Genomic DNA, 21,931 nt, shown 5'->3' with positions numbered 1-21,931 from the left:
GAAGGGAAAAATACTCATATAGGAGCCAACCTAGGGGAAACCCTAAAACAAGGATTGACTAAGCTCCTAAGAGATAACTCCGGCCTCTTCGCCTGGAAGGCCTCTGACATGCCTGGGATAGACCCCGAGCTCATGTCCCACAAACTCTCGGTTTACCCGGGATCCCGACCTGTACAGCAAAGAAGACGCAAGCTCGGCCCAAAACGAGCCCTAATAGTAGAAGAACAAGTACAGGCGCTCCTGGAAGCTGGCTTCATCAGAGAAGTCAAGTACCCAACATGGCTAGCCAATGTAGTGCTAGTCAAAAAACAAAATGGCAAATGGAGAATGTGTGTCGACTATACCGACTTAAATAAAGCATGTCCCAAGGACCCTTATCCACTGCCAAGTATTGATACCCTAGTGGACTCCAGCTCGGGGTATCAATACTTATCATTCATGGACGCCTACTCGGGATATAATCAAATCCCAATGTATGAGCCAGACCAGGAGAAGACATCATTCATCACACCTAGAGCTAACTTCTGCTACATGGTCATGCCATTCGGATTGAAGAATGCAGGAGCCACATATCAAAGGTTGATGAATAAGGTGTTTTCCTCTCACCTTGGGAGTCTAATGGAAGTATACGTCGACGACATGCTGGTAAAGACCAAGAAAGAAGTCGACCTCTTGTCAGACCTCTCACAAGTCTTTAACACCATAAGGCTGCACGGGATGAGACTAAATCCCGCAAAGTGTGCCTTCGCAGTGGAGGCAGGGAAATTTCTAGGATTTATGCTAACACAAAGAGGGATCGAAGCCAATCCCGATAAGTGTAGAGCCATCCTAGAAATGAAAAGCCTGACTTGTTTGAGAGAAGTCCAGCAACTGAATGGCCGACTTGCAGCCCTCTCCAGATTTTTGGCAGGATCAGCACTAAAATCCCTTCCACTGTTCTTCTTATTGAGAAAAGGATGTCAGTTTGAATGGACTCCTGAACGCGAGGAGGCGTTCCAGGAGTTCAAAAAGTTTTTAAGCCAACCTCCTATTCTGACCCGACCAGTATCTGGAAAAGACCTCGTCCTGTACTTATCTGTAGCGGACAAGGCTGTCTCATCAGCCCTGATAAGAGAAGATGAGGTCGGACAACATCCAGTTTATTTCATCAGTAAAGTTCTACAAGGCCCTGAGCTAAGGTACCACAAACTAGAGAAGTTTGCCTATTCCTTAGTAATAGCCTCACGAAGGCTACGACCTTACTTTCAGGCTCACACAATAAGAGTCCGTATGAACCAACCCATGAAGCAAATCCTCCAAAAGACGGATATTGCAGGGAGAATGGTTCAATGGGCAATAGAGCTCTCCGAGTTCGACCTAAGATATGAAACTCGGACGGCGATCAAAGCCCAATGCCTCGCCGACTTCGTTGCAGAATACGCAGGGGATCAGGAGGAAAAACCAACTACATGGGAACTCTATGTAGACGGATCCTCCAACAAAACAGGAAGCGGCGCAGGCATAATATTGGTGGATGAAAGAGGAACCCAGATAGAAGTTTCCCTAAAATTTGAATTTCCAGCTTCAAATAATCAGGCAGAGTATGAAGCCTTGATCGCTGGATTGAAGTTGGCAGAAGAAGTCGGTGCTACAAAGGTGATGATATACAGCGACTCACAAGTGGTGACCTCCCAGATAAGTGGAGAGTATCAAGCAAAGGACCAAAATATGAAGAGGTACTTGGAGAAAACTCTGGAGCACCTTGGGCGCTTTGAAGAAACTGAGGTTAAACACATAACTCGGGATCTAAACAGCAGAGCGGACGCCCTATCCAAGTTAGCGAGTACCAAGCCGGGAGAGAACAACAGAAGCCTGATCCAAGAAACCCTCCAGGAACCCTCAGTGGTAAAAATAGAAGACAAACAAGAAATACTTGAGGTAGCCGGTTTAAACCTCGGATGGATGAACCCCTTGGTCGAATACATAAAATTTGACATCCTCCCAAAAGAGGAAAAAGAGGCCAGAAAAATCCGGAGGGAAGCGCAACATTACACTTTGGTGAGAAATACTCTCTACAGAAGGGGGATATCAACACCATTGTTAAAGTGCGTACCGACCTCAAGAACCACCGAGGTGTTAGAGGAAATCCACAGTGGAATCTGCGGAAATCATCTCGGAGCAAGGTCATTAGCCAGGAAAGTAATCAGAGCTGGATTCTACTGGCCAACCTTGCATAAAGATGCCACAGAATTTGTGAAAAAGTGCCAACCATGTCAGATGCATGCAAATTTCCACGTGGCTCCCCAGAGGAGCTCATCAGCATCACTTCTCCATGGCCCTTTGCAAAGTGGGGAATGGATTTGTTAGGTCCTTTTCCCCAAGCGCCAGGACAAGTCAAATACCTGATCGTGGGAATAGATTACTTCACAAAGTGGATAGAAGCAGAATCATTGGCCACCATCACTGCTCAAAGAAGTCGGAGGTTCCTCTACAAAAATATCATCACAAGATATGGGATACCTTATTCCATTACTACAGATAATGGAACCCAGTTCACCGACTCTACCTTTAGGAGCTTAGTAGCCAGTATGAAAATCAAGCACCAGTTCACCTTGGTGGAGCACCCGCAAGCCAATGGGCAAGCCGAGGCAGCCAACAAAGTCATACTGGCAGGGCTAAAGAAAAGGTTACAAGATGCAAAAGGAGCCTGGGCTGAAGAGCTCCCACAAGTGCTATGGGCTTACAGGACGCTCCCCCCAATCTGCCACTGGAGAAACACCCTTCCGACTAGTTTACGGCGTGGAAGCCACGATACCAATAGAAATCAATGAACAAAGCCCAAGGGTAATTCTCCATGACGAGATCGGAAACATACAGGGGCACAAAGAGGAGCTCGACTTGCTCCCCGAAGTCCGAGAAGAAGCCCAGATAAGAGAAGCGGCGTTGAAGCAAAGGATGACTACAAGATACAACAAAAAAGTCATTCGAAGAACATTCACCCCAAGTGACTTGGTCTTGATCAGAAACGACATTGGAGTCAACAAATCAGGGGAAGGAAAGCTCGCCACAAATTGGAAGGGAGCATACAAAGTCAATGAGGTCTTAGGAAAAGGTTATTATAAATTGATCGACCTAAACGGCACCGAGTTACCGAGGTCGTGGCATGCTTGTAATATGAAAAGGTACTACAGTTAAAAGCGAACTCTACTCCCTGATGTACTCTTTTCCCAACTTCACGATTTTTTCCCAAAATCAAAGGGTTTTTTCTGGAGGTGGGTTTTTAACGAGGCATCATAGTAGGGGCTAAGGGAAATAAATTGTCAAAAACCCTTAGTAGCAATAAAGTACCTTTCCCAATTAATAAAGATCTTTTGCATCTTACAAATATCTCTTATAAATTCCTTTTCTGTTTTCTCTTTCTCTCTACGAAACGCGCCGACTTAAGCTCGACAAAACGTAAAAATCCCATGAACCGACCTAGATGGTCGTCAGGATGAAACGACGAGGTACAAGTCAGTGTAAAGAGGTTATATAAGTCGATCGTAAAAAAACTCGGAAACAATCCGACTCATAAGTCGAAATGAAAACCCGAGTAGAGAAGCTCGGAAACACTTCGACCCGTAAATCGGAATGAAGAACCGAGTAGAAGAAAAACGCATCGCAAAAATAACCTAAGTCATAAGAACTCAATAAAACAAAGTTGAGTATAAGGAATAACAAAAAAGAGATTGAAAAAACCTAGAAAAAAGTTTAAAGGCTGTCCAAAAGTCCTTAAACAAAAAGGCTCAGAAAAACAGACAAGCCAAAGGAAAAGGTTTTCAGAAAAAGATCAAGGGGACTTCGAAAAATCAAAATCAGAAAAGCATACACGCATAAGGTAACTTAAACCCTTATCCAAAAAAGGATATTTATTTTGTTAATTTAAAACCCTTATTAAAAAGGGTACTTTCTAAAATATTTTGTTTACGGCCTTAAAAGGCCGAAAGAAATCGTCCAAACACCACCAACAAACAACATATAAAGAGTTTAAAAAAGGGGGGACTCACAGGCCGAGCCCCCATATAGCCATAAAAAAGTTATTTATGCAGAGGAGTAGAGGGATCACCACCACCAGAGTCAGGAAAAGCGCCACCAGGACCGGGGAGAGAGGCATCCACAGGAGATGAAGAGGAAGTCGGAAGAACAACAGAAGAGCTTGGAGCGTCTTTAGAACGAGGAGGGGACTCCATAATCCTCTACCCCCGAGTCTTCAATTCTGACTCGGAAACAATTACGGGGGCAGGAGGATCCACAATAGCACCATCAATGACGACTTTGTCCGGATCTAAAGGAGAAAGGTCCAGGTCAGGGGCAATGACTCCGACCTGCTCCATGAAAATCCTCCAAGCCTCCTCGGCACCATCAGCAATAGAGTCCTCCAACTCGGCATACGCATTTCGAGAGTTCAACAAATCCTTCTTTACAGACACAAGATCTTGAAATAAACTCTGATAACTCTCCTGTGCTGTTTTCCTCAAACCCACCTCCATGTTGCATTGGGCTTGTAGCTTACTCTCCTTCTCCTGAAGGCTATCCCTCTCCGCCCTCAGCTTGGCAACCTCCTCCTTCAACTCCCTCTCATGCTCTTGATAAGAAAGAAGCCTTCCCTCCAGCTCTTCAACCTTCGAGGTTAACCCCAAAGAGCTGAGAGGAGTCTTCTCAAAGATATCCAAGAGCTTGCCACAAACACCTGCCGCCCTAAAACTCTCCTCAGCCAGAGTGGTAAGGTGGTTCCAAACAGAGACATCATACATACTTATATGAGGATAGATGTTCTTTCGGACGAATGCAAGAGCATCCGCTTTAACCCCACCATCAAAAGAAGAGCCAGACTCTAAAGTCTTGCGCTTCTTCTTCTCTGGCTCAGAAAGAAGTCGGGCGGAGGGGAGTGGCCGAGACAAAGTTGAAGAAGAAATCACAATGGGCTGAGTCCCCATAGTTTGAGGAGGAGGAGGAGGAGGAGGAGGAGAGATGATCGCCCTGGTACCACCAGTCCTAGCCCGAGATCTTGCCTTAGCCTCCTGAACTCTTTGGTAAGATTCCTGAGCATTCTTCCTTGCCATATCTACAAAAGAAACAATTAGCAAAAATTACAAGTTGGCAAACCTCAAGTCGGCAGATACAAGTCGAAAATAAGAAATGTATACACGTATATAAAAACTACCTAGTTGCGACCGAACAAAAGTCGGCGATCCCTGGAGGAATTTCCTAGTATCCAAGTATGGGGCCCTCCCCCACACTTCTCGAAAAAATCCCACAATGGCCGCCTCCACCTCATCTAGGTCATCCAGACCGTACTTTTCACAAGGAGAGGCCTCCAACCAATAGAGGGGAAAGCGAGGGGAAGAATTCTCATCCAAGAAAAAGGGGTGGTGACCCTCTACAGCTTGCACTTTGAAAAATAATTTTTGAAGTCGTGGAAGGATTCGTCAAAAAGGGTGAAAATTCTCCGATCTTGTATGGCTCGGAAAGACACCCATTACTGCTTGTTATTTAGCCCACTGAAGGGCTTAGTCATGTGGAAAAGATAAAAGAAAATCCTCAAAGAGGTCGGAAAGTCCAAAGCGTGGCTTATAAATTGGTAAATTTTCAGAAAACCCCAAGAATTGGGGTGAAGCTGGGTAGGTGCAACTCGACAGTGGCGTAAAACAGCCATTTCAAATTCAGAAAATGGAAGAAAAACACCAAAACGGGTGATCATACATTCATACATAAAGAAAAAATGAGGGGCCGCCTCATTGGCCCTCCCAAAACAAACCCGGTCTTCTGGACCTGGGACTACCAACTCATACTTTGGCTCGTCTTCCTCAGAAGTACAAATTCTGTGGTGAGTACGAAGATGGGTGATAAACTCGGCATCAACCAAGGGTTCCTCCCCTAGGACCGTGACATCAACCCATTGAGAAAGAACATCTACGGAAGCAATTTCTTTTTCTTATAAAGGGTGACAAAAACCTACAAAAGAAAAAAGAAAAGAAAAATAAAAAACACGGTCTCTAAAGGGAGGAGATACGGAACCAAAGTCTACAAACCAACCTATCTATCTACAAAATAAAGCATGCAAACACAAAGCATGTTACGAAAGAAGAAAAACTAACCTTTATCCAAAAATAAAGGTTGGAAGAAGCAGAAGTCTCCGAAACACAAGAATGCAGCACGAACGAAGAAAGAGGAAATTTGAAAAATCGCAGAAACGAAAAAAGGAAAGAGAGGGAAAGTATTTATAAACGTGCTAAGGGACATAATGGTAAAAGCGGGGCAGTCATTAATGAGAATGCACCGTTACCAAGACCTACGCACATCCCTAACGGACGCGACGCTTGATTAGACGTAACTGTCAGAACCACTCGAACCCAAATCTTGAAAAAATTGGGCTCGAGTAGGGACACTGTTCATACCCTGGCCCAATAATAAAAGCCCAGGATCAAGCAAAAGACCTAATCCAAAGGGTTGGGCCTCACTAGTACCAATCTTCATCCTATGAAGTCGGTACTCACCACGACCTGCTCTAAAGAAGTCGGGCACGAGATTAGCTGGCAGATAAACACTCATTCAAATGAGTAACTGCCCCTAGAATCTCTCTAACCACTTCCACGAGCCATATCTTAACCTCCCTAAGATAATGGGACGGTTAACGCCCTAAAAATATGGCACTACTCCAACGGTGGTTATTGGTTCACCACTATAAATACACTGACACCCCTCAGGTATCTCTAAGTCCAATACTCTCTAGACCTGCTCACACTCTTGCTAACTTAGGCATCGGAGTGTCTTTGCAGGTACCACCCCCATCTCCTCGCACGAACAAGTCGGACGGAGACCCCCGAGTTGCAGACCCATTCAAAATCCTCCTCCTTTACACATTTGGGCCAACCAACGCCGTTTAGCCCATCAATCTCCGGTTACCCACCGTAACAATAACATTCTCAGTTTACCTTGAGCTCAACTACTAACAACAACAATAACTATTATAACTCTTAAATAATGATAATAATAAAAATGAAAATAATAACAATAAAAATAATAATATCACTGATGTTTTTTACTTTGACTACTAACAACAACAATTATAATTAAATTTTTGACAATACTAATTATATTTTTTAAAAAAAAATTAATAAAAAAATTTATATAATCAGAATAATTGAGATATTTTATAATATAAAATTTAAGACTATCAATATCTTTAGATTTTTGTTTTCTTGATATTATAATTTTTTTTCACTAATTTTGGGAAGAAGAAGACTTAGATGAAGGAGGAGATGAAGGAATGGTTGCTGCGGAGAAAGGGATGAAACTCATTTCGAAAAAAAGGTAGGATAAATATACATACATGGAGTTTAATTGGGGTTAGGAGCCACCGTTGTAAGAAATAAGGTCGAGTCGACACGTGACGGAGGAAGAACTCGAACCCTCCGATCTCTCAATGCAATACGGACCGTCCGATTTGTTCAATATTTTTTGGACCGTTCGATTTGTTGTTAGCTGACACCACAACCTAGTAATACTCACACACGTTCCATAACCCGTCCTACCCCAATCCCACCTCCATAACAAAAATAAAAAGCAAATTATATAAGATTGGACCTCAACAAATAAAGTTACGCTTTAACTATAAATTTTTCCGTATCCCAATCAAATCCAATCGAAGAAGGATAAGCCATGAAGCTCTCCTTCTCGATCCCCTCGAAGTCCTCTTCCTCCTCTAAACCCATCAAACTCGACGACTCCTCCAAAAACGGCGCGGCACCCTCCAAGCACTTCGTCACCGAATTCGACCCTTCCAAACCGCCAACCGAACAAACCGCCACCGTTATACCCCCGATCCAGAACGAATGGCGCCCCACCAAGAAGATGAAGAACCTCGAGCTTCCCGTCACTGACCCCAACGCTGACCATCAATCCCTCGAATTCGAGAACGATTCCAATGCCGCGGATGCAGAACTCGGCACAGACATGTCCTACGGTCTCAACCTGCGCCAAGACGCCGAGAAAAATGGCAAAACCGGTAAACTCGCTGATGATGAGGATGATAGGGTTCCGCGTCAACGGCCGGAGATGGCGTTACTGCAGAAGTTTAAGGACGACTTGAAGCGGCTGCCTGATCACCAGGGGCTCGAGGAGTTCAATGATGTACCTGTTGAGGGTTTCGGCAAGGCCTTGCTGGCCGGATATGGGTGGTCAGAAGGAATGGGAATAGGGAGGAATGCCAAGGAGGACGTTAAGGTTGTGGAGTACAAGAGGAGGACTGCCAAGGAAGGGTTAGGATTTGTTGGCGATGATCGCAGTTCTGTTCGGAGCCAGAAGAAGAAAAGCAGGGAAGACAATGGGAGCAATGATGCAGGTTTTGTTAATGAGAAGAAGATTGTGAGGATTATTGGGGGAAAAGATGCTGGATTGAAGGGTATTGTTGTGAGGAGAATTGGGGAGGATTGGATTGTTTTGAAGGTTTCAAGGAGTGGGGAGGAAGTGGAGTCTAGAGTGAGTGTGGATGATGTTGCTGAACTGGGATCTGCTGAGGAAGAGACGTGCTTGAGGAAATTGAAGGAGCTGAGGATTCGGCACAAGGGTGAAGATGACAAGACTTCAAGGCATAAGCGTGAGAGAGAGCGAGGCCGGGTTGAGAAGACAACTCGAGCGGAAGCTAATGGGGGTGATCAGCAGCGGGGTAGGAAACAGGTTTCTTGGCTCACAAGTCACATTAGAGTTAGGGTTATTAGCCAGAACATTAAAGGAGGGCGGTTGTATTTGAAAAAAGCACAGGTTTTGGATGTTGTTGGGCCTTTGACTTGTGATATATCTATGGATGAGAGCAAAGAGATTGTTCAAGGAGTGTCCCAAGATATGCTGGAGACCGCGCTTCCTCGACGTGGGGGACCAGTTCTTGTGCTATCTGGTAAATATAAGGGCGCCTTTGGGAGCCTGCTTGAGAGGGATTTGACTCGGGAAGTTGGTGTTGTTCGGGATGCTGATACTCATCAGCTGCTCAATGTGAAGCTTGAACAGATTGCAGAGTATATAGGGGATCCTAGCTTATTAGGGCATTGATTTTGTTGTATCAATTGCAGTGTATAATAAACATTGATTAGAAAAACAGACCATATACAGTTCGAAAATTCTATTTTCTTATTTTACATACGTTGCACTGTACTCTTCATCATTATTATCAAATTGAAAACGGGAGGCGTTGTTTTTGATGATAGAGATGGTAAAATTGCTTGATTACAATGATAGGACTAGCTAATTGTAGCGCACACCAAGATGATTTATACATTAATGCTGCCCATGACTTCCCGAAGGTAAGAAGGTAAGATATCGCTTGCTAGTCACTGTGTTGCTGAGGGTTTAACACTTGCCTCACATTCATGCCGGAGAAGCTATTTACAACACCTTTTTTTTGGTTATCAACCGACTATTTTAAACACCTTTGACAATTACATTTACCCTTGCAAGCAAATTGTCCAAAGGCCGGTTTAAGATACTAATATGTGTGGCCAGCTGGTGAAGGTTAGGCTTCCTCTTATTCTCCTTAACTTGTATATTTGTAGTTCAATTTTTTTCAAGTAATTGAACATTTTGTTAAGGATCTATAGCTTATGTGGTTTGTTCTGATAGGTGGAGGTTCAAGTGAGGAAGTTGTATTGGGTTAGCAGGGCCCTTCCAACTCTACCAATTAATCTCGAGGATGCTGCTTGTAGTGAAGCTGAAATTGAGAAGGCACTTCAGGTACATTGATTGGAGGTGTTGGGTCTTTGTCAGCTTGTTTGACTCCTTTGTTAGGGTGATTTGTTTGCAGGATCTTATCTTTTACTTTATTTCTTTTCATCCATTGGTTAACTAGTTCTGTGTTAATCAGGATACACGTTTGAACTTTAGAGTACTTGACCTCAGAACCCGGCTAATCAAGGAATTTTCTCCATTAAGTTGAAAATGTAAAGCATTTCATCTGAATTTTCTTCTTAAGAGTTTACTTATTTGTGTTCATTCCTGATTTGCATGTTGTTCATCATGGTTGCTTTAAATTCTAAAGTTACTGCAATAAACGTATACTAAGACATTTACAGAATATATTTTCCCCATGATGCCAAGTTGAATGGTCACATCATTTTTCATTGCATTGTTGGGTAGGCATTCAGACAATTCTTATTATTTGAACGCTTTTGTCAAATCCACCCTCCAAAATTAATTGCTGGGTCAAGTGAGGGTGGACATGTTGTTTTCAGACTGGACTATAAAGGGCACCCTGCTTGCCTTACCCAATCACCACAGCTTCACAAGCATATGGCAATATGTGCTGATTTTGGCCGTGTTTTTGAGATTCCTTCACACACAGACATCTGTGTGAGTTTACTAGTCTCGATGTTGAAATGGAGATTAAGAAGCATTATCACGAGGTATATTTCACTTTTAGGCATATGTTTCTTTGGTACATAACCTGTTTTACGTTTTTGAGCAGGTTATGGATATTGGTAGGTTGTTTGTCTCAATATTTGATAGCTTGAACCAGAATTATAAGGAGGACCTTGAAGCTGTGGCACAAAAGTAAGCATCTTCTATTAAAAAAAAATGTATTTTATATATATCAAACATTCTTTTCTAGTCTAACAAATTTCTTTCTCCCTAAAAAATAAGAGTAAATATTGTTAACTATACTATGTTGTAGTTCTTGTGCCATGAACTACCGGTTGAAAAATGTGAATACAAGACTGTGTTTGGTTAGTGGGTGGAAGAAAATAAGACATAGATATATTATTTCTCAAATTATATATGGTATAAATATATATAGTTAGTCATATTATAATGTATAACTATCTGTTATTTCTGACTCTGAAAAAATTCAAGTTTTAAGCCCTATGTCACATTGGAGGATTATACTTTATATTAACTTTTTCAACATCAAAAGTTCTAATAATGATTCTTTAGATGCTAATGAGTCAAAGGATGATTTTTAATAAATTTTTAGAAATCGTTTATTATTCCGTTTTAAATTCATAAGTTTATAAAAATGTAGAATTTTTGGAATTTGAACTAAAACATAAAAATTAGATATCTATCCTTATTCGTTTTGGATTTTTTGATATTTTATTTGAATTCAAATGGCAATATTTTCTTATTGACATTTATGTTTTAAAGTTAAATAACTTAAAAGTAGTAAATATCAATAATCTGTACTAAACTACTAATACTAAATTGAATTAAGCTGATTCGATTTACTATATATGGGTTATTCAGTAGTCAATCGAATTAGGTCAATTTGATTTATTAGCATCTACTTAGTTCCCTTATAAATCGAATTAGGTTAATTTGATTTACTAGTATTCATTATGTTTCATGTAAATCGAATTAGGTCAATTTGATTTACTACTGAAAAGGCTAATTCGAATTAGGTCAATTCGATTTATATAGATATGTGCATGGGACTTTGACGTAACGATTTTTGTTTTGGGAAATTTCTGTAATTTTGAGATGCCGTTGTTTTAGTTATGCATTTTAGCCTTTAAAATATTTATCAAATAAACTAAATTTCTAATAAATATCTATTCTTTATTAACATAATATTATATTTAAATAATAAATATATTTATGCATTCTTATAAAGTAGAATGCCAAAACCAAAGCTAACAAGTGATAAAGAAACCGTGGACACAAAATAACAATTCATAAATATGTTAATTCAAAAATAAATACAACAAAGTATTTGTTGGTATAATATATAGCATGTCTAGAAATATAGAATTACTATATGACTTCTAAAGGGGACCTCATGAAATGATAAGCCTCTTTTAAAATATGCTTGTCCGAAAATGGTGATGAAAAACATTTCAAATCATTGCTTTCAGCCTTTCACTGAGACGTTCAGTTCAGTTCAGATGAGTTGTACTGGTGCTGCTAACATGCAAAAATTCTTCAAATATTCTTATTAATGAATCCAAACAGATTCAACAATATCCAAACTCAAAAGTTCATATGATTCATCAACTCAAAAGTTCATATGATTCATCATAATCCGTGGCTGTTGTATAGAAAAGTGAGGAATGCATTCTAGAAAATAAAAACAAGAAACAAAAATATATAATAAAATTTTAAGTTGAAACCATGGATGATAATATCAATGAATGAAATCATAAACAGCCAAGAAGGAGAAAGCATACAAACTTGCTGATGACAAAATCAATCTTGCTAATGTGTCACTCTTTTTCGTAGTTGACTATAATGAGCTATTTATACAGTTATACTATTAAATCTTTCCAACAAGGCTATAACAGCTTCTTTCCACTCAAACACCTCTCCCACCCCGCTCTATGCTCTAAAGGGCAAAACCATGCCAGTTTCATGCTGGAATTGTGCTAATAATTCAAACACTACGCTTCTTCGGATTGTCCATCCTGGTAGTCACTAAACTTCAGGACAGACCTGTGACTGCAGCCGAGATTATGAGCTGTAACCCAAGGGTATGGGATAGTATCTTACATTTGACTCAATACATTTTCACTTAAAACAACGAATAAAACATGTCATGAAAGAATTGGATTCACTTGACAGATTTACAATAAACATGGTGATACAACTGAGTTAGCTTCAGCAAATCCCAACATATTTTCTAAATTGTAACTGCAGCAAATGCTCTAAAATTTTTACTCTTTCACATTGCATCCTTAGTTATTTTGGTGAATCAATTCGAAGGCATTCTAAGCAGCCATATTGTAAATGTGCACTTGAAAATATATAGTTAATAAAAGATCAACACCAGGTACAAGCCTAAATAGAATGCTTGGATAACTCGATGCAAATTTTGGGTAGAAAGTCGCATATGTTCCTGCAGAGGGGGCAAAAAGGTAAGGCTGCAGTCAGCAATACTTGATAGCAGTTTAGTATCCAAAATCACTAACGTGACTGTGCGCATCACAAAGAATAATTGAGTGATATTATCAACCAACTATTCATTTTCTTTTTTCTTTTCTTTTTTTTTTAGTAGAATGGAAGAAGATGAAGAACCAAGAAAAAGAGAGAAACAGCTACATCAGAGATTATTTATCATGGGGATGTAAACAAATTAGTTCTATTGAAAGATTGATACATTTTAAAGGTTTTGCAGTAACTTTGCTCCTTATTGATAGGCCTATAAGTTAAAATGCAATACAGATAAACAATCTCTATGTGTTAACATCATATGAAGAGACATACTCAAGGGATTTTATTTCAGTCTCATCATATGATGTGTGTCAATGGCCCAATAGTTGGTGCCAGAATTATTTTGGTCTTTTTGCAACAATAGCTCAAGTAACTTTCTGTTAAACCTATTAAAGCATATGGCTAGCTTGTATGCAAACAATATACCTGAATAACTTGATTTGCTTCTTCTGGTGACCTTTTTTTTGTTCACGACGCAGCCGGGCTTCCATATCTTGAAGCTCTTGATTTAAAGATGAACATTCTACCTAAAAAAATGTTGACAAAAGCTTCAGTAGATCTCCATGGTAGATTATTAATTACTAACCAGCCTTCATGGTTTAAAATAAATAAATAAAGATTAATTGTTCTATGTACCTCAAAGAAGTGCCACCTTCTGCTCAAGTTCAGTGGCCTTTGCTATCCTCTCATATGCTATTCTCATAAAAGAGAAGCAACTAAATTCAATGTATTAACCTTGATTGAAAAGGGAGACTAGTAGTAGCCTTATTTACATAGATGATTTCCATGTGGATTTGGTACCACTACTCATGATTAATTTATAAAACAGATACCTTGTTAGTAATTTAAAAAAAAGCAAGACCGAATAGCAGCATTCAAAGAGTTGAAAGGATTTCCTTTCCCTCTTTCAAATTTAATAAAATACAAAAGCTTTCAAGACTTCTGATGATAAAAATCATTTTATAATAATCTTAAAATTTACTATACAAGATCCTTTTGTATTCTCAAAGATTTCTAATCCAATGAATGAGAACACCTATAGATTTAAAATTAAACACAATGAAACAAAAATAGAACAGAAACCAGTGACGAACACCAAAATGAAAGTTAAAACAAACAAAAAAAAAATAGTTTCAATAGGACATGTACACTAATTAAAAATTAAATAAAATGCAGTAAATGCTTACATTACCTGTATTCTTGCAAGTGCGGTAGATGACTCAATACACCAGACCAAAAGAAATAAGAAGACTATCTTGGTAGCATTATTGCCATTATGCACGGCACGTTCCTCTTTTGCTCTTCGTTCTGCAGATGCTAGCTCCTCTCTTAGAGCCTATGAGGATAACAGATTTTTTATGCAAAAAGCTTTATCATATCAATGGAAAATATCATACATGTATAGGAAGCATGTAATGGAGAACCAACTTACCTGCATCATCCTTGTTTCTTTTAACTCTCGATTTCTCATCATAGGCTCCATGTTTGCCTAATAAGATATAAATAGTGTTATCCAAGCATTGCGATGAAGGTACAACCATAGTGAAACAAGAAGTCCTAAATATATAGAAGGAAACTAATGAAGGAAACAACAGAAACAAGAAGATTGTCATGCTACTCAATCCAAAATAGCCAAAGGTTTTCCTAATTTATTGAGAAAAAAGACTCCCGGATATCATTTAATTCAGTAAACTTTAAGACATGGCAGAACGACACAGTTCGGAATGAATAAATGCAACTTATAGCTATAATGTGGTCAGTAGGATAAAATATTTTAATTAATTGCAGTTTTCTTATGGATTGAATAGATAAACATGCATCTCCAGCAACCAACATCATTCATAAACAATAAATTCTTGGTAGGCCAAGGAAACAATGCAAGCCAGATCTTAACATTAATAAACCAACATGGAAAAAAGTATTATTCAAACTGCAAGTCCATTAAGGCAATACGGAAGAAAGTAGTAGCACTCAAGCTACCCAATGAGTTAATTAGAGAAGGATAAAGCTTCCACAAGGCCAAAGCAAATATTAGAGAATAAAGTTACTTCCCTTTCACTTTCAGACAAATCCTTCTGTTGCTATTTTATGTTAGCTTCATATGATTTACTCAACTCTTAATCACATTAGATACTAAAGGATATTTACAAATTTTATATATATTAATATTAATTTTATTAATAATTAATATTAATATTTAAGTGAATGGTTAAAAATCTTAACTGGTTTTGAGTTAGTTAATTGTTAACCGGTGATATATGTATGTATGTGATGATTAGTGTATGAAACGATACTTTGTGTCTATTCACATAACAACAAATAAAGGATTGTGACTATTCACACAACGACAAAGGGTCACAACCATTCAACATATATATATATCCCTTCTATTCAAAACGTATAGTAAGAGAAAATTATTTGTCAAGTCTTATTTTCTCCTTTTTTTTTAAGTTCAAGAAAATTGAGAATTTTTTATTATTGCTAATTAAGAAATTTATTGGTTTCATTATATCTTGGGAGATGATTGTCATCAACCCTATATCAACTATGTATGGGGACAAATATATCTCTAAAAAAAGTGATATAATCGTACCTTAAAACCATAACACAATATAAATTTTGTCATCTTACCATCTTCATATACCCAACATTTTTAGAGAGATATTTGTTAAAGATGGCACAAGATCAAAACACCATGTTCAAGGTCATGAATCAAGCGTTTGTCAAGTTAGATCGCTTTGATGGAACAAACTTCAACCGTTGGAAAGATAAAATGATGTTCCTTCTTTCGGTTCTCAATCTTGCATATGTGATTGACCCAAAGACTACACCAATTGCCGATGCCGCTGAAAATGTCACACCGGAAGAGAAAGAAAAGATCGTTCAATTAAAGAAGAAACGTGATGAAGATACATTCGCGTGTCGAGGTCATATTCTCTTTATCCGACCGAATCTATGATCTCTACATGTCAATTCAATCACCATTGGAGATTTGGAAGTCTTTGAAAGAAAAGTACAATACGAACGACAAGGAACAAATAAGTTTATTATGATGAAATATTTTGAATTTATTATGAATGATACTATGTCTGTCATGGATCAAATTCATGAATTACAAATCCTCGTAAGTAGACTTCGTGATCTACAAGTGGTGATTCCTGAATCATTACAAGTTGGAGCAATTATTTCAAAATTTTCTTCATCTTGGAATGGTTATAGGAAAAAACTTACATCTTGGTGAGGACTTCACAATTGAGAAATTACTAAGGTATATACGTATGGAGAAGAAAACTTGAAAATGTGATGCTGTGTATATTTCTCAAAGTTTAAAAGTGAATTATATTGGTGAAAACAACACCAATAAGAAGAAAAGAAAGTCTTCTAAAGATTCAAAGCAAGATAAGAAGAGACAAAGAGAGTGTTATCATTGTCACAAGAAATGACACTATATCAAAGAATGTAGACTTCTGAAAAAGAAAGCACCAAAGACCAACTTAGTGTAAGAGAAGGATCTAATTGCTATGGTTGCAGAAAAAGTACTGTTGAGTTAAGAAATTAACTAAATTAATTAGTGATGACAAACATTATTTTTGGGTAAAATAAATAATTAGTGTTGAGTGTTAATAATGATATGTTACTAATTATTTATTAAACAATGCAGGTCAAGACTTTGTCTAGCAGCCCAAAATGGAATAAAAATAAAACATCAAGGCTAATGGGCTGGTTAGTCAAGTGGAGCCCAAAAGAAACAAAGCCAAAGAAACCAACGGGCTGAATATGAAGAAAGCAAACCCAAGCCCGAAATGCTTACCCAAGTTGATCCCACCAAGCTTCTCATACAAGATTGAAGTCTTCACTCTCTCTTATTGCTTCGGTCAGCAACAAAATATTAGAAAGAGAGCTGTGTTCCTCCTGCTACTTTTATCAGAGAAGAAAGATGAGCGGATATTTTATACGCTTTTTGGGGGTAATTTCATGTAGATTTTAGCATGTTTTAATTAGTTTTTAGTATAATATTATTAGTTTTTAGGCAAAAATTATATTTCTGAATTTTACTATGAGTTTGTGTGTTTTTCTGTGATTTCAGGTATTTTCTGGCTGAAATTGAGGAAGCTGAGCAAAAATCTGAGTTAGGCTGAAAAAGGATTGCTGATGCTGTTGGATCCTGACCTCCCTGCACTCGGAATGGATTTTTTGGAGCTACAGGAGTCCAATTGACGCGCTCTCAATTGGGTTGGAAAGTAGACATCCAGGGCTTTCCAGAAATATATAATAGTCCATACTTTGCGCGAAGATAGACGACGTAAACTGGCGTTCAACGCCAGTTTCATGCTGCTGTCTGGCGTCCAACGCCAGAAACAGGTTACAAGTTGGAGTTCAGCGCCCAAAACACGTCACAACCTGGCGTTCAACTCCAGAAACAGCCCAAGCACGTGAGAAGCTTTAGTCTCAGCCCCAGCACACACCAAGTGGGCCCCAGAAGTGGATTTCTGCACCAACTATCTTAGTTTACTCATATTCTGTAAACCTAGGTTACTAGTTTACTATTTAAACAACTTTTAGAGACTTATCTTGTACCTCATGACATTTTCAGATCTGAATTTTATACACTTTGACGGCATGAGTCTCTAAACTCCATTGTTGGGGGTGAGGAGCTCTGCAGCATCTCAATGAATTAATGCAATTGTTTCTGTTTCTCCTTTCAAACATGCGTGTTCCTATCTAAGATATTCATTTGCGCTTAATTATGGAGAAGGTGATGATCCGTGACACTCATCATCTTCCTCAATCCATGAACGTGTGCCTAACAAACACCTCCGTTCTACATCAGATTGAATGAGTATCTCTTAGCTTTCTTAATCAGAATCTTCGTGGTATAAGCTAGAACTGATGGCGGCCACTCTTGAGGATCCGGAAAGTCTAAACCTTGTCTGTGGTATTCCGAGTAGGATTCAAGGATTGAATGGCTGTGACGAGCTTCAAACTCACAATTGCTGGGCGTGATGACAAACGCAAAAGGATCAATGGATCCTATTCTAACATGATCGAGGACCAACAGCTGATTAGCCGTGCTGTGACAGAGCATCTGGACCGTTTTCACCGAGAGGATGGGAGGTAGCCACTAACAATGGTGATTCCCTACATACAGCTTGCCATGGAAGGAGCTTTGCATTTATGAAAGTGAGTAAGCATTATATTGCAGGGATTCAGAGGACAAAGCATCTTCAAAAACCCCAACATATTCTCCATTACTGCACAACAAGTAACTAATTCACACTCTTTAATTTTTCTAATAATTCCAACTGATAATTTTAATTAATATCCTGACTAAGAATAATAAAATAAACATAGTTTGCTTCAAACCAATAATCTCCGTGGGATCGACCCTTACTCACGTAAGGTATTACTTGGACGACCCAGTGCACTTGCTGGTTAGTTGTGCGGGTTGCAATAGTGTGATTGCAATTTCGTGCACCAGCATCTACGGTCATATATGTGTCTTGGGGACCAAGTTATTTTTCAATGGCCAAGATCTGGGATTACCATTGAAAATGTTTGTTTATACTGCTCAAATGTCTTCGGTCAAGCAAAAAAGAGACAGCTTGGAAATCCCTAATTTGGGACAAATGAAGAAAGCAATCTCTGTTCACCACTACTGTACATCAATGGTCAAGATTGTTTCTTGGGGACCAAGAAGTATTTCAAGGGTTCAGATTGGGCTTCACTATTGAAAATAATTTTCTTTGCCTCCCTGAGGCTTTCGGTCATGAAAGAAGGTCAGACTCAAACTTCTAATTTGGGAATTAACTGGGAAAAAGGTGATGTGGTGTGTGAGTAAAGCACACAGATCAAGGTGTTGATCTTGGAAGAAGAACCAAGCAACATGCAATGAGATAAAAGAGGTTTGCTGTTCATTCAGAAACGAAGGAGACAAAACCAAAGAGTGAGAACAGTGTTCTGTAAAGAAGTTCCTCTACTTGGATAATGCTTACTTTCAAAGAAGCATTCGGCCAATACTGAAGAACTGCATCTGAGGTTTGCGAATCTGGTTTTGCACATAGCAAAGAGGCTGCTGATGAAGTCAATCTCCTTCATGTTTTACTAATTGTAATGTACTTTTCAATGTTTATCAATCTGTAATTTCTGTGAGAAAAGGCATTGTGAAAAAGACTCAAGTAAAAGCCATGAGTGAAAAAAGGCTGAGTGAAACACTTGAGGGAAAAGCCTAGAGTTATTTTCTGATTTCTTTAGGTTGATTAAGTGTCTTGTATCTTGTACCTGTTAGGTATTCCTTTCTTAGTTGGGTTAGCACTAAGAGTGAATAGTTAGGTGTTAGCATAACCAATGTCAAGTTAGGTTAGAACTTGAGTGTGAAATTGGTGTATGTAATACTGTTAACTATAGTGAAATTCTTCCATAGTTGTGGAGGAGACCGGATGTAGGTTGCATAGCACAAAGCAACCGAACCAGGATACATGCTGGTGTTAGCTCTTTCTTCTCTGTCATGTTCTGTTTTCTGATATTCATGAGACAAAAATAAATTGTCTCAAAAATTTCTGCTGCTGTGTTTAAACAGAACCTGAATTGAAAGCTTGTTTAAAAAGGGTAATAATTGCAACAAAAAGGAAGGCATAGATTCAACCCCCTTTCTCTAAGCCTACCACAACCTTCAATTGGTATCAGGAGCTAAGGTCTCAAGAATCAAGCTTAACCGCTTGGAGCAAAGATCTAATGGCGAACAACTTGGGCACAACCACAGTTGCTTACACCCTCACTGAAGGCCAGTCAAACAACCGGCCACCTTTCTTTAACGGAAAGAACTACTCCTACTGGAAAGAAAGGATAAGGATCTTCATCCAATCCATTGACTACAACCTATGGAAGATCGTTGTGAGTGGTCCCAAGATTTCAACAAAAACAAGTGCTGATGGAGTGGTGACTCCGAAAGAAGAAGCTGAATAGAATGAAGATGACAAGAAGAAGATAGAGCTGAACGCTAAAGCAATCAACCTTCTTCACTGTGCTATCAGCTCTGAAGAATACCGGAAGGTGTCTAGATGCAAGACAGCCAAAGAAATCTGGGAAAAACTCCAGGTTACACATGAAGGCACCAAACAAGTCAAAGAAATGAGGATTGATATGCTGCGAAAAGAGTACAAGATGTTTAGCATGAAGGATGGAGAAAGCATTGATGAAGCATTTGAGAGATTCTCAATCATAATCAACAACCTTGATGCTATGGGTACAAACTATGCAGAACAAACCTTGGTGAGAAAAATCCTTAGAAGCCTCACAAAAGAGTGGAAAAACACTGCCACTGTCCTAACCGAGAGTAAAAACATAAGCCCCATAACCTATGATGAGCTGAGAGGAAAACTCCTTGTCTATGAAGCTACACACACAAATACAGACTCAAAGAAAAAGGGAATAGCCCTCAAGTCACAAATAGAACCGAAAGAGAATGAGTCTAGTGATGGTGTTTCAGATGACGAGCTTTTGTTTTTTGCTAGGAAATTTAGAAGGATGATGAAAAGCAAGGGCAAATACAAGGGTTCAAGTTCAAAGGAGCGAAAGATAGACTTGAGCAAGGTGACGTGTCATCATTGCAAGGAAACTGGACATTTTAAGTCAAACTGTCCAAAGCTCAAAAAGGAGGACAAAGGAAAGAAGGAAAGGAAGAGAGTACTCATGGCAGCTTGGGAGGATCTTGAGAATGACTCAAATGAAGAAGAAGAAGAATCTGAAGGAGATGACAAGGACTGTTTCATGGCTGGAAACAACAATCTTGATGAGGTAAACTATTATGATTTAACCATTGAAGACTTGCATGTTATTATTGATGATCTCACTTTAAATACATCAAAACTGCTTGACAAATATAATGAGTGTAGATCTGAAAGAGATGTGTTAAGAGCTGAAAATGAATTTTTAAAAGAAAAAGTGAAGGAAACTGAATGTGCTTTGGATATTATTGAAGAAAACAGAAATTCTTGAAAAATTAAAAGGAAAGCACATTGTGGATCCTTCTCATGAGTTAATTGCTGAAAATGAAAGACTAAATGAAATGATCAAAAGGCTGAATGGTGACTCAGCAAAATTTGCTCAAGGTTCTAGCAACTTAGATAAATTACTTGCAAGTCAAAGGCCATTGTTTGAAAAATCTGGTTTAGGCTACATAGCCAAGGAAGATGCAGTTTCTAATATTTCCTTTATAAAGTTTGTGGCTTCTTCATCAAACACCAAAACCATACCAAACAAATCTGGTATTGAAAATGCTCCAATATTTGAAGAAAAATTTGATGAAGTACACACAAGTGAAACTGAGCCTTCACAAAAAACTGAACCATGTTCAAACCGGCCAGGTTTGGGTTATATTTCGAAAAATGAGGCTGTTTTCAAGAAACCACCATTTACAACAAAACCTCATATTCAAAAGGTAAAAATGTTCAAAGAAATTCTGGTGAAAATGCTTTTGCAAAGAGGAATAACTTTAATAAAAATCAGTTTGTCAAAAGAAATGCATCTCCTCCAAAAACCAGAAAATTTCAACACTTTAATCATTTCAAGCAATATAACTCACCTCAAGTTCAGCAACACACGTCAAAAAATCATTGTGTCAATTGCAAGAAATTTGGTCACTCATATGCACAATGCTTCATTGAAAAGAGAATTATAGGAAACAAAGTCTACAATGTTGTTTGTGATTTCAATGCACTTGGGCAACCAAGATGGATTAACTTCAAAGGATCCAAATTAATTTGGATACCTAAGGCTACTTGAAACTCATCATGCAGATTTGCCTAGCATCCAAGAACAAAAAGGACATGTGGTACATGGATAGTGGATGTTCAAAGCACATGACTGGAAGGTCAACTTACTTCATCAAACTAAATAAGTATGATGGAGGTTTTGTGACCTTTGGAGATGATGGTAAAGGTAAAATCATTGCTGTTGGAAAAGTAGGTAATGAGCAATCTACTTTCATTGATGATGTACTTTT

General features: G+C 38.7%; 1 protein-coding gene across 1 annotated transcript; it reads left to right on the top strand.

The window, feature by feature from the left end:
- Positions 1-7,621: 7,621 nt before the first annotated feature.
- On the top strand, positions 7,622-9,152 carry LOC107484094 (protein MOS2-like). The gene has a single exon (XM_016104709.3). The coding sequence runs from the start codon at positions 7,681-7,683 to the stop codon at positions 9,064-9,066; it is 1,386 nt and encodes a 461-aa protein (XP_015960195.1). The 5' UTR covers positions 7,622-7,680; the 3' UTR covers positions 9,067-9,152.
- Positions 9,153-21,931: the final 12,779 nt, after the last annotated feature.

The sequence above is a fragment of the Arachis duranensis genome, chromosome 4 (assembly GCF_000817695.3).
Source record: "Arachis duranensis cultivar V14167 chromosome 4, aradu.V14167.gnm2.J7QH, whole genome shotgun sequence".
Taxonomy (NCBI): domain Eukaryota; kingdom Viridiplantae; phylum Streptophyta; class Magnoliopsida; order Fabales; family Fabaceae; genus Arachis; species Arachis duranensis.
Note: the sequence above shows the minus strand (reverse complement) of the source record. Positions and strands in the feature narration are given on the sequence as shown.

What these genes read in the sequence shown, in the direction of transcription:
- LOC107484094 (XM_016104709.3), top strand. Translation starts at nt 7,681, where the DNA reads ATGAAGCTCTCCTTCTCGATCCCCTCGAAGTCCTCTTCCTCCTCTAAA.